This window comes from Scyliorhinus torazame, chromosome 7, assembly GCF_047496885.1.
Source record: "Scyliorhinus torazame isolate Kashiwa2021f chromosome 7, sScyTor2.1, whole genome shotgun sequence".
Classification (NCBI taxonomy): domain Eukaryota; kingdom Metazoa; phylum Chordata; class Chondrichthyes; order Carcharhiniformes; family Scyliorhinidae; genus Scyliorhinus; species Scyliorhinus torazame.
The window spans coordinates 93,060,927-93,075,078 of NC_092713.1; the positions used below are offsets into that span (position 1 = coordinate 93,060,927).

Sequence of the window (14,152 nt, forward strand, 5' to 3'; positions counted from 1 at the left end):
AGCGTTTAAAAGCAGCTCCTCCTTGTTAGCGGTGAGACGCTGAGGCACGAGTCTGGCAAATAAGACGGCGAGACAGCCATTAATGGCGAGAAGCTCGTGGGGGCTCATTTCCAGCTGTTATAACTATCAAGTGTAGTTAAATACAAGCCACGATCTCGCCAACGCAGCGGTCAAGAAACATCCCTCTAACAAGCGTGTTGCTAAATTCTGAAACTCAGCAATGGAAGATTCAAAGTGGATCTATGGATGCCAACTTTCTCTAGGTATTGTGCACTCCATTCTGCCTTAAACTTTTATATGCTTGTTGGTCCTGCTGTTGAAAAGCATTGTGCTATTTATAAGATGCATAATTTATCTTCTGCCAAACTGTTGCAATTCTTTTTCATCCCCTGTGGCTTTTCAATGCTTTGTTTATGGTATTTTTCTCTAGCTATTGTTTTTTGAGATGCGCAAGTTGAGTTTCATTAACTCTGCGAGGAAATCATCAAGTCAAGTGGACAACAGTAATAACAAGTAGACAAGTTATTGCCTGATTGTAGGTAACAGCATAAATAAACAAGTAGTAAAATGCCTTCAGATATTTCTAATCCACCACCTTCCTCATCTTTGCTCAAATGCTTTACTGACCAAAGTATTTTACCATTTAAAAGTTCTCAGTACTAGTTTAAGAAAAAAGTGAATCACTGCTGACATGGATTTTGAGATTTCAGAGTTGTTTAGGAGTGCGGTTATGTTGACTCAATCGTTGTGAAAATTTGAATTGCTTTAGAACAACATACTTTGTGTTGCTCTAATCTGATTGTGATAAAACAAGGAAGAGGTCTTTCTAGAAAATTCAGAGCTTCTTGTAAATAGCAAAATGAAGCCTGTGGATTTTCCAGCTGAAAGCAGCTATTGTTTTCCTACGCTTCGGTGATTGGCCAAAATGTTTATTTAAACCTCTTAAATTTGCAATGCGATTGAACATTGTTGTATATAATACTTGCGAAATGCAAAACAAATACAGTTTGTTGAAAGTGGAGTTTTCATCAACTGAATTACTGCAATGGCAAATCAGTAAGTAATGATTTCTCAGTCATTTGCATTATACTGAAACAAAAATCTTTAATGGAACAAGCTTTGAAGTATAATTAATTAATTGGCGAAACATGTAAATCTTTCAGAATCGAACATCCAAGTGGTGGCTATAGGAAGTTGTTTGAAACAGTAAAGGAAACTGCTCAGCCGCTACCAGCCTGTGTGACAGGTTTGTTTTTAAAAAACTTATTTTCTTTTTGGCAATTGCAAATTGAAAGAAAATGAGAAGCATCTGCAGTTCTATTTGTGCATTACCAGTTTCTCTCAAAGCTCATTTGTATTTTCCTTACAATCATCCTCAGTAACATTTATCAGTAATGCATGAAAAAGTGATTTGTAAAAAAAAATGTTTATAATGTTGTGGATTTCATTCAACAGAAGATCAATTTCTTTTTCTAAATATTTTCTTCAAATATTTATTTCAAAAATGTATTTTGCTCTGTTTAAAAGTGAGGAGAGAGACAACCCCGGCAACTGAGGTCTGTCCGCCTGAAGACAGGGTGGGGAAACGTTTAGATATTGATTTAGTATAATATAATGGACTCTTGGGAAAATGTTGTTTAATAAAAGAAAGCCAATATATGGAGTTGTTAAAGCCAAATCATGTTTGATTAACTTGATTGAGTTCTATGAAGAAATAATGAGGGTTGATAAAGGAAATGAATAATAATAATCTTTATTAGTGTCACAAGTTGGCTTCGATTAACAGTGCAATGACGTTACTGTGAAAATCCCCTAGTCACTTTAAGAGGTGTTTGATAAAATACCACATATTAGACTTATTACCAAAATTGAAGTCTGTGGGATTAAAGGGGTAAAGACTGTGTATATACAAAATTGGCTAAGGGACAGATAGGAAAGAGAAGCATTGAATGGTTGTTTTTAAGCCTGGAGGGAAGTATGCAGTGGTGTTCCCCCGGTGGTTGATATTAGGACACTGCTCTTTTTGATATTTTAATGACCTGAATTTTGACATGCATGGCATAATTTCAATATTTGAAAATGACACAACTCAAAAAATGTACAGTGAGGGGGATTTGAACAGATTTCTGGAGGACATAGGCTAGTAAAATGGGCAGACACATAATGGATGTGATTTACCTCACACATAATGGATTCACCTGAGGAAGGAGCAGCGCTCCGAAAGCTAGTGACATCGAAACAAACCTGTTGGACTTTAACCTGGTGTTGTAAGACTTCGTACTGTGCTCACCCCAGTCCAACGCCGGCATCTCCACATAATGGATGTGATTTACCTCAGGAATGAGTGAAGCGATTCCTTTTCGTGGAAGAATGAGGAAAGGTGGTAGAAGGGAAATGGTACAATTTTAAGAGGATGCAGAGAAGGAGAGACCTGTGGACAGCTGTACACAAATCTTGGGTAACAGGAGAAATTGAGACGTCGTATGGCATCCTTAGTTTTCAATATAACAGAATAGAATAAACAAGCAAGGGTACTAACTCCTTTTTTTAAAAAGTGTTAATATTCACATACTCAACTGGAGTATTGTGATCAATTCTGGAACTACACTTTAGGCAGGAGTTCATACCTTGCAGACTGTGCGGAAGACGTTTCCTAAAATGGTACCAGGAATGAACGACTTCAGTTAAGTGCAAAAGATTAGAGAAGCTGGAGTTGTTCTCTTTTTGAAGCAGAGCAGGTTAAGGGAAAGTGTTCAAAATCATAAAGGGTAAATAAGGAGAAACTGCAGCAGAAGGACAGTGGCCAAAGATCACAGATTTAATATAATTAACAAAAGAACCAAAAGTTTCACGAAAAGAGAAGGACTGTACATTATGGGTGGGATGTTCCGCACTCCCGCGGTGTGTTTTGTGGTGGCGGAGGCAGCCTGCCATTGGTCGACAGTGGATCCTCTGGTCCTGCCACTGTCGATGGGGTTTCCAGTTGTTCCTACCCTCCGCTGCCGAGGAACCCACAGTAGGGGGTCACCGTCGGCAGGCCTGGAATATCCTGCCGGCAGGAATAGCTGGAAAAACCTGCCCAGTGAGTTAATGTGATCTTTTTGAAAGAGTGTTGGAAGCAGATTCAATCACAAATTTTGAAAGAGAATTTGACTATAGGGGCAGGGGAGGGGGTGGGATTGGGATGTAATGCAGTGTTTTTCAAACTTTTTTTCCGGGGACCCATTTTCACCAACCGGCCAAATTTCGGGACCCAACCCGGTCAATCATCGCGACCCACGCCGGCCGACCTTCGCGGCCCACGCCGGCTGACCTTCGCGGCCCGCGCGGCCGACCTTTGCGACCCACGCCGGCTGACCTTCACGGCCTACGCCGGTTGACCTTCGCGGCCCACCCTTTTCTCTTATCTTGTTTGCTGCTGATAAAATGGAGGAATCGCAATCGCGCCCAAAGCACGTGATGTCAATGTTCGGGGAGCGTGACCTGCTCTCTGCCTCCCTTCAGCAGGAAAATTACAGAGAATTTTATTTTAAATCTTCTGCGTCTCCGGGGCAACAACCGCAGCAGCTGGCTTTTTGTTTACAAGTTCGGGGGGGGGGGGGGGGGGGGGGTGTTATTTGATAAAGTTTAACAGGAAACAAATGCAGAAACTGAAAATGTTTTCATCCTCTCGAAATTGGAGCTCACCACATTTCACCTGAACATTACAATTAAAATGTAAGAAAACAAAAGTCACTTAAAAATCAATTAATTGATAAAGTTTCCAAATACGACCTGCAGGGACTTTGTTTTGGAATGTTTAAAAATCAAGATTAAAAACGTTGACATCTCTTGGCTGAAGTTACGGCTGCGGTGAAACCATCGTTGGATCGCTCACCATTCTTGGAGTAAGAGACTTCCACTTCATCAGCATCAAAATTCAGAAAGCAACCAATCACATCTTTCTCCCCGAACTTTTTGCTGCCGGCTTTTAACAATTCCGACTGCGAACGGCCTTCAAAAAGGCTGCGACCAGAATTTTTAAAAAGCGGCCACACTGCGCATGCGTGACCGCTCATCGGTGCGCATGCGCAGCGCGGCCACATTTTAAAAATATATTCGTGGCCATTTTGAAGGCTTTAAAAGCTGGCTGCTGTGGCTGTTGCGCGCGGATTTGCACAATCGGGAGCGCTGCGACGGATGGCTCCGCGACCCTCCCGACACCTGCCTGCGACCCACCCGCGGGTCACGCCCCCGACTTTGACAATGTAGCAGATGCACAATGTGTTGAATAGCTTCCTTCTATGATGTATCATTCTATGAAATTGGTGATCACCCTTTATTAATAAGCATTAAATGTCAAATCATGAAATGTCAAATCAGATGCATGTCTAATCACAATTATTTCAAATAGCTTACTGAAGAGGAACATATTATGGAAGACTAGAGATTCAAATCCACTGAGAGAGCGCCAGGCATACAGGGAGAGATGCACGCAGAGCACGTGTCTATTCATGTTGGAGAAATCCTTCCAAACCTGCACCACTACCACCAAGAAAGACAAGAGGTGCAAATGCATGCGAATGCCACCAAAGGAAGTTTCCCTCTAAGCCGCACACCATTCTGACTAAGAACTATTTTGCCTTTCTCCAACAACGGAAAGAACAATCCATCTAAAACACCAACTTATTCTCTGGGGGGCTCTGACCTATACAGATGCCTGTAAAAAGACTCAAAGACCACATTGACTTGATTCGGGACCGAAACCAAACTGCCGCCGAGTTTTCCGAGTTTTTAATTTGTATAATCTCTCGGGAAGCTGCCTGTTGCCTTAACTGGTGAGCTAGAAGAGAGCTGGCCTTCTCCCCACACTCATAAAAAAAAACCTCGAGTGCTGGAGCGGGCTCATCGCCTTCCTAGTGGACAGCAAATCAAACTGGGCTTCTAGCTTCTACCTATTCGCAAGCAACTCCAGGGTAGGGCCAGACGAATGTTGACAATTGGTCTCAAGAAGTGCATCCACAACCGGTGCCATTCCACCCTCATTGTCCTATCTAAATGGGCCTTAAAGGAGATTACCTCCTCCCTTACTACTGGCTTAAGGGCTTCCAATAGTGTGGAGGGCGAGACAGAGTCATTCCTATTTAATCGGGTGTACTCCTTCATGGTCTTGGACATGTGCTCACAAAAGCCTCTGTCCACCAGCAGTGCTACGTCAAGCCTTCACGGTGAGCACTGATTAGAATCTGTTTTCAAGATCAAGTCCATGAAGTGTGGAGCATGGTCTGAGATTCTGCTCGCCACACCCAGAATAGGAGGGGCCCACCCATTAAGAAGAAATCAGTCCTTGGATAGACTTTATGCATGTGGGAAAACAATGAGAACTCCTTGTCACCTGAATGCAGAAGCCTGCCTGCTCAGTGACCCCCCCCCCCCCCTCCCCGTCTGTTCCATAAAGACCAGGAGCACCTTTTCCATCCCTGAGGGAGCAAACTATCTAGTCCTGGATCGATCTAGTATAGGATCCAAAGCACAGTTGAAATCCCCACCACCAATTAATTGGTGTGCATCTAGGTCAGGAATGGAATATAACATTCTTCAAACGAATGTCACATCGTCCCAGTTTGGCATGTGGATATTTACTAGTATCACCTGTTGCCAATTGGCACCGGAGTCACCAATAATGTTGCTCTTTTTAATGAATGGAATACTATCCCACCAATCAGCACCAATAATGTTGCCAAATTAACTAGATATGGCAGTTACTAATGATAATATTGCTTTTCAGAGTCGCCAGGTATCAAATGATACCACCACAAGGTTTTATCGGATATCAATCAAAGGACCAAACAACCAGTTAGTCAGTTCAGGTTCAAAGATAGTTTATTTATACACCATGATTACTTTGACACGCAACATAAAACACTACAAGTTAAACTACACCCAACAACTACAATAACCTATACTTAACATCAGGGCAGCCGGTTCTATGCAGATGGACAAGGCCTTTGTCCGGATCTTGTGTGGCTGGGTGGAAGAAGTGGCTCTGTTTCTGCTGGACTCATCTGTCTGGTACCGATTGTTGGTCTTGAACTTGTCTGTCTGGTCGTTATGCTGCACTTGGGTTGGCATAGGTCGGATCCAAGAGAGACCGAGCACATGGCTGTATCTCTTTTTATCCCTCTGGGATTTCGCGCTCTTTGGGGGGGTCCTTAGCTTTGGACCCAATAATTCGACAGGCTTCGATCACTGCCTTCGATTTTAGCCAATAAAGGGGTGGGTGCCTTGATGGCTGGGTATGTCCTGAGCGGTCATTGACCTTGGCTGTTTGGGCTTTCTCAGCAAAGGGAGTGGCGCCGATTAGTCTGTGGCTTTATCGGTTTCTTGAGTGCAGTCCTATTGTTCTGGGGAAATGGGCCATTAGAATACAAACGAGCAGGGGTTTCGATCGCGTCTAGCTATCTGGGTTGCAAATACACACACAAGCTCTGAGTGTGTCTGAGTCCTGGATTGGCCATAATTCCCATGGTCCTTTGCAGGTGGCCATCTGAGATGGCTGCACACCCAACGGGGATGTGCCCGCTGAAGACCCACTGACCATCATGAATCTGCCATTGGGATCCGCTATGATCCTAGTGGCCGAGAAAAGAACCCTTTTTCTGAGTAAGATCGCTGTACCTCGGGCCTGTCCATCAAAGCCCGAATTAACACTTGGCTCACCCACCCCTTCTGCAGTCTGGTTTGATCCCTTACCCGCAAGTGGGTCTCCTGCAAAACATCAGCACTTAGATTTGTTAGGCGAGAAAAAACTCTCAACCTTTTTACCGGACCATCCAGCACTCTTATATTCCAGGTGGCCAGCCGAATTGGGGGTGCCCCACCCCCCTCACCCCTCAGTCGCATTTCCACCGTCAGAGTTGCCAAGTTCCTACTCAGAAAAAAGAGGCCCAAGGCCCACCCAAAGTGTTGCCAAATCCACCCATATAATGAGACAAAGACAATCTCGTAATCACCATCAGCAAACTAACCCTTCCCCCCCTCCCTCCGACTTCCTCCAACTAACACTCCATCCAAATATACATACCGATACCCATAGAAAAACCAAGATCCACTCACCCCAACCTGCAACTATTTACAGAAGCTAAGCTCGTCAACCATGCAAGACTAGTTCGGCAGCTGCAGATCCCCCCCCCAATCTCACTTGTGTTAATTAGCTGAATTTTAAAGTTAGTGGGACAGTATGCCCCAGGATAGAGAAGAAAAAACATAACTTTATGGCCCGCTCTAAGGGTAAAACAAGCCTCTCAATACTAAACTCTCCAAAACTGAGTTCCCAACCGGAGAAATATAACTCCAACTATAGTACAAGAGAAAAGAAATAACACTTTTCATCAAAGTTAGCCCCCCAACAATAACCAAATCATACGTGAAGCAAAATGTCCTCGATTTCCCCATAGAAGAGAAAACAGAGAAATATAAGAAGAATTTCACCCTCAAACAACAACAATTATTTCTAGGATAGCCCAATATTGCTCTCAGCCTACAGTAGTCAAATACCGAACAAAACATCTTGGGTGGGATTCTCCGTCTCGCCGCACCGGCTTTCTGGTGGGGCACGCCCCCGCCGGCAGTGGGATCGTCCATCCCATCAGCCAGCCAATGGGGTTTCCCATTGTGGCCATCCGCTGTCAGGAAAGCCACTGGCGCGAGTGGGCTACCGGCAAAATGGAGGAGTCCGCCGGTGGAGAAACCACACCCAGAAATTTGAACCAAGCCCATGCTTCTTAATGAAGGTGTCCACCCCCTCTGATGTGTCAAAGTAAAAGTCCTTTGATTCATAAGTAACCTGCAGCCTTGCCGGATACTCCTTTCCTGTACAAGCCGACCTTAGCCTTGTTGAAGGCTGCCCGCTTTCTCGCTCGCTCAACTCTCACATCCTGGCATATTCAATGAAACTGCCTCCCCATCTCCAATCCCGATGATCCTTGGCCCATTTCAGAACCCGCTCTTTCTCCTGAAACTATGGAAACACACTATGATCACACGTGGTGGCTTTTTGGTGAAGGGACTGGTGGGATCTGTCCAATTCCAGAGGCAATGTGGGACCACACTCCTTCATCTTATTCTCAAAAACTCAAACACGATATGCAGTTGGGTTCTAGCCCTCCTCGCCTTCTGCCAACGCCATAGCTCAGTTTTCGAGGTCGCCGGCATTAGCCTTCAGCCTCCTATTTTCAGCAGCCACTTACGCTATTTCAGCTTCTAGTGAGGCAATCTGCTCGGCGTGACCCATCAGTGCTTTTTCCATGTCTTCCGTCACCTCACCGTGTTTTTTAACCGATTCCACAGTTTTTTCTAATTTCACACAGACAGGTGACTTGCATAGGTTTACTTCCACCTGCCTCCACTGCTTTTCAAAGTGGCCATCAAATTCCTTAGTTACGATTTTGTGTTATTTTGTTACGGGGGGGGGGGGGGTTATTGTTTGTAAGGGGAAAAAATTGTTTTGTTAAAAAACTTTAATAAATATTTTTTTTTTTTAAAAACAAATTCCTTAGTTAGCATACTGGTCAGCACATCTACAGTAATCAAGGAGGCGGCCATCACCGACACAGCCTCCGCCATTTTTTCCATGGAGGAGTTGCGTGACTCCCCTGAGTCGGTAGCCATATTTCTTTCAGTAGGTTGCTTATGCCCTTTCTTCAGCATTGCAGTGACTTTGGGATCCTTTACAAACAATAAAAGGCATTTTGGTGAAATAATTACCTGAAAAAACGGGCGAAAAGGGCCCTGGTGGGAGCTGCGATGTGAGTGTCCTCACCATACATGACGTCACCGGAGGTCCATGCTGATGGAGTGTAATGTGGGAAAATATGAGGTTGTTCACTTTTGTGGGAAGAATAGAAAAGCAGAATATTATTTAAATGGAGAATGCCCCAGTACAGAGGGAAATAGATGCCCTTGTGTATGAATTACAAAAAGTTAACATGAAAATACAGCACTTAATTAGGAAGGCAAATGCAATGTTGGCCTTCATTGCAGGGAAGGTGGAGTATAAATATAGGTACGTTTTGTGACAACTTTAAGGGAAATTGATGAGACCACACTTGGAGCATTGTGTACAGTTTTGGTCTCCTTACTTAAAGAGGGATATACTTGCAAATTAGAAGCAGTTCAGAAGAGGTTCATTATTCCTTGGATGATACTAGATTCTGAGGGGGCTTGACAGAGTTGATGCTGAGAGGATGTTTCTTCTCATGGGGAAACCGAGAACAAAAGGCTATGGTTTCAAATTAAGGAATCTGGCTGGTGCTCTCTTGTTCCTGCTGTACTTCTTGCTTCCTAGATGATGATAAGGGTAGTTCCTCATGGTGACATTGTTGGATAAATGGAGCAGAAGACCACATTTCTGAATGACCACTTATAATTGTAGTGCAAGTCTCCTCCCAATGGTTCAGTCAGGAAAAGCATTGCTTCGGTACATCAACTGTCAGCTCAATGGTGGCAACATGGTTCTTATTGGAGACCAGCTGTGCTTTCAGATTCCTTCCAGGAGTCAGGAACCAAGTCTGAAGGTAATATCCCTTCAGATAACCGGCCGGTAACCTGACTGCCTGGTTGGAACAAAGGCAACAGAGGGGACTGGGCCAGGATAAAAGAGCCATGATTGCTGCCTGGAAACTGGACATAGACCTGCATGATGGACTGCTGGTGGTTGCAAACAAACTAGACCAAGCAATGCCTTTCAATTGATAATGGAGGGCCCACAAGGTAATATGAATGCTGTCAATGGCACCATGCTACCTGGAAAAGCATGCAACACAGCTAAAGTATTACTTAAGTCCAAAAAGACGTGCTCGTTAGGTGAATTGGACATTGTGAATTCTCCCTCAGTGTATCCGAACAGGCGCCGGAGTGTGGCGACCAGGGGATTTTCACAGTAACTTCATTGCAGTGTTAATGTAAGCCTACATGCGGCACCAATAATGATTATTATTATATTAGAAACTGTTTGCCTAATGCTATACTTTTATTGTCACTCTGTCCACTTAGAGAAAGATATATTCTAAGTATGAGTTTGCTTACTTCATGATCTACTTACATTCTGTGGTTCCCTCGTTCTATAGATATTGTAGTTTTACCAAATATCTAGTTTAGGTTTTGTTACTACATTATTGGGTAAAAAAAGAAAGAATTGTCTTTACATGACTCTGTTGTAAAATACTTCATAGCCAAGTATAGTTATTGTCACCTAGGAAACTGCAAACGTACTGCAAATGCTGTTTTTGTGGAGGGATATATGTTGGCAGGACACTGGCAGAATGCAGTTTTCTACATTTATCTACCTAACCAAACAAAATCATGATTTAACATTGTTTACAAAAAAAACCAGTGCATTTCAACACTGTAGGACTCCTCTGCATTGTTCTCCTGAAGTTATGTGCTAAGGATGGGAATGAACAATGAAAACATGATCTTCTGATTCATAGGTGCGAGTGCTATCACTGAGCCAAGCTGGCATTTCAAATGCAATTTGTGTATATATACTTAGTGATAATGCAACTAGTTGAATAAAACCATGCATTACATATTGATTAATTCACACCAGTTCTTCTGACCATCTAGGTGCAATTCCTTCATGGTTAAAGGGTAGCCTGCTACGATGTGGTCCTGGGTTATTTGAGATAGGCTCAGAGCCATTCTATCATCTATTTGACGGACAAGCTCTCCTTCACAAATTTGATTTCAAGAATGGAGAAGTCACCTATTACAGACGGTATTGTACAACTTACATAATTCATATTTTATAATGTTCAGTCCCTCCCCAAACAAAAATTTGGAAAGAACTGTCTCACAGTAGATATTATCAAATCTGATGGAAGATCATGAGGCAATGAAGTACCACAAAAACATGGCAGCCAACTATGAATAAATATAAATTAATTTTGTCATGACCTGTTTTTTAACAAGTTACTTATTTCCTTCCGAATGGCACCATACACAATATTACCATTGTTATTAACCGAATTATGGAAAACCTTGTCCTTAATAATTTTTCTGAAACCTTTAGAATTTAACTAGCATTCTCAGCAATGTTGGTTGACCTTGGTTAGGAAACATTTGGGGTGACACCCCAGGGCAAGGAGAGAGGATTTACCATGGTTCCCATGCTCCTGACTGGTTATCCAGTGAGCTGATGCACAAAAGCAAATGTTCAAAGAGAATGGGATTGACCTCAGCTGTGATGCTCTCCCTGATAGGTAGGCAACTATTTGGACAAGATTGTAACCCAATCTATATAGTATACTGAAATCCTTTAAGGACAATAAATGGCTAAAATCACTGATAGTGGTCTGACATTGATGGTTGATTCTTTCTTCATACTTTTTCTAATTTCTCTTACTTTTTCTGAGTTGAGAATATATCATTGCTGATATATCACGCATCTGCCAGCAGATCAATAATCACCAACCCATTCATCAATTCCCTACAGAATGTCTACTCACTCTCGGCATCCAAAGTTTAACTGAAAAAGCTAATAGGTGTTGTTGTCTTGCCCTTTACCAAAGCTTTCTGCCTCCCTCCTGTTTATAACATCCACCATCTGCCTTGTTCAAACTGGTTCAGTGCCATTATGACATTAATCATCAGTTTGGCATCATGTTGCTCACCTTGCACTTCTTTTTTGAGCATCCAAAGCTGTTCCATCCCTCTCATTTCTCCTTTAAAACCTTTGTTGTCTACTGCCCTCCAAGGCCCACTTTGAGTTTTCATCCAAAATATCTTCCCTATTTTCCTCCTTCAGCCTCTTTTTGCTAAGTGACTCTTCAACCTGATTATTTAATGATTAATCTCCATTTACTTGCCTCACTCTGCTGAATTCACTTTCAAATCCTATCCTTCCTGAACTCATCTCTCTATCTTAACTTTGCTGTTCATAATTATCGAAACCCCTTCAACCTTGTCATCTTCCATGACCTGTCCATGATCTTGATAACAAGATCATCTTTGACCACTTCATTGTATCCCTCACCACCTAAATCTTCCTGCCTTCTTTTACTTCCACTTCTTTCTGAATTTATCCCTGGAAGAATGAAAACTCCCCCAAGTTGCTTCCATCTTCATTCTAAGCTCCTAACTGTCTTGCCTGTGACCGACCATTTTCCACTACACCTTTGCAGCTATTAACCATGCCCACAATTTTGCCCTCTGTGCCTCCAGGTAAACCTTCCATCCCTGTTATTCTGCCCAACAAGAACATTTAAGTGAACCCGGAGTGCAACTTGTTAAACTACACAACTCCAGACCCGATCAGACTATATCAATCTTTACCAAACTTTATTCACCTCTCCCATGCCCTTTCCAAGCTTAGCTCGGTCATGAGTCTCCAGTCATACTCCCTGGATTCCATTTTTTCTCGAATCCAAATTATCTATCTTCTCTTCTTTTCCTCATGTTAGTTGACATTGTACATGGATCTATTACCTCAGACATAACTCCATACCCTTTCAAAATTACTGCCTTTCAAAATTGCTGCCATCATTTACTTCTCAAAAATCCTTTCTATCGGATTTCTGATCCTGTTGTGGTACTACAGTTATGTCAGAATTGACATTGCCTGTGATTATGACCATGAAGCATTATCCTTCCTGCAAATCTTAACTCTTCTACAGCCTTTGGTTTAAATCCAGACTGAGAATTTAAAATTTGTAGCACTGGGTATATAGGAGACAGTACAAGTTAACAAAGACGAGACTTGTTGTGGGGTTGGATACAGGTAGCAGAGTTTTGAATGCATTGAAATTAATGAAGAATAGAGAATGAGAAGTTGGCCTGGAGAACCTTTTGAAGTCATTCAGCCTAATGGCAAAGACATAGTTGAGGGCTCTAGTAATAGATTGGCTGAGAGGCTGAAATGCTAGAGGCATGTAGATTTTATTTGTGATAGAGGAGTTGGAGTTGGAAGCCCAACTTGGGGACAAATAGAATGCTGGTTCCACACAATGTGGTCCTGCCCAAGTTTGCACCTGGAGAATTATCAGGGTCAGGAACGTTGTACATTAAAAGATGGTGGATGTTGGACAGATACATAAGGTTGAGAACTGACAGGATTATGGACAAAAACAGAACAGTGGTACTAAGCATGACTGACAGCAGAGGTACAATGAGCTGAATATCTTCCTACTGTGCTCCTGTGATTCTATGATCTTCAGTGAAGTTTGTGGCAGTAGTCTAGAATGATAGTTTATGTTTAGTTGAAGGAAGTTGAGCCTCTTCCAAGACTGGATGAACGGATAGAGCTGCAAATCATCAGCAGACATGTGGAAGCTGATCCACTGTTTGCAGATAATACCATAAAGGGGCATAATGTAATGAGCAAGAGGACAAAGCCATTATGCATCCTTATGGGATTCCCAAGGTGCAGGATTGGGAAGATGAACCATTCTAGAGATATACATGCAAGCTAACACATAAAATTAGAGGCAAGCTAGGGCAGATCCACTGAGCTGAATAGAGGTTGGTGCAGTTTACTCCTGTCTTCGCTAACCTGTACTGCCTCTTGGATATCCAATGTTTCAAATTTTAGGTTCTCCGCCTGGTGTTTTCAAGGCCTCACTTCTCTATATTTCTGCGATAATTTCCAGTGCTACAGTGTTCCTGCTAAGCTGCATATGAGCATGGAAAAAACATTTAAAGGTACCACCAATTGACAAAAACTACCATGGATAGCAGCAAAATTTTAAAAGGAACAATGGCTGCTGAATGTTTCATTCTGCTGCCTCCAGCCTCTTGTGCAACAGCCCTCATCTCAGCATGCGTGATATCAACCAACTAAGCTCCGGAAATGATTCCCCAACATTTGTTGCCTCTCAATCTCCATCTCTTTTATGGCTCTCCTTAAATTCCACCTGAGTAAACCTTTGGTCAGACCTCGCAATATCTTGTACTTTGCCTTTTTTTTCCTTATGCCTCTGGGAAGCGCCTTCAACTGTTCTATATAAATGTAGGTTTTAGTTATTGTTAGTGATTGCGTACAGCACAAACACTTAGTGTATTCATATGGAATTGTTTGTCCACTGTTTTAGTGCAGTTGTTAATTCACTTGAACCAAATGAGTAAATACCTGTTTTAGAATAGTAAACAAGATTGCCCTAAATGTTAAGCACTTGTT

The 14,152-nt window shown here is 42.6% G+C and overlaps 1 protein-coding gene across 2 annotated transcripts in view; it reads left to right on the top strand.

Moving 5' to 3' along the window:
• The first annotated feature begins 890 nt into the window (after window positions 1-890).
• Window positions 891-14,152, top strand: part of LOC140426379 (retinoid isomerohydrolase-like) — a 66,683-nt gene continuing 53,421 nt past the window's right edge. Inside the window, exons 1-3 of one of the 2 annotated variants that reach the window (XR_011948194.1) lie at window positions 891-1,056; window positions 1,164-1,246; window positions 10,606-10,756. Coding sequence is in view for 1 of the 2 variants with exons in the window: in XM_072511064.1 (XP_072367165.1) it covers window positions 1,046-1,056; window positions 1,164-1,246; window positions 10,606-10,756 (245 nt within the window). In the remaining variant the exon portion in view is untranslated. The remainder of the gene's footprint in view (window positions 1,057-1,163; window positions 1,247-10,605; window positions 10,757-14,152) is intronic. The other variant, XM_072511064.1, reaches the window with a different exon arrangement.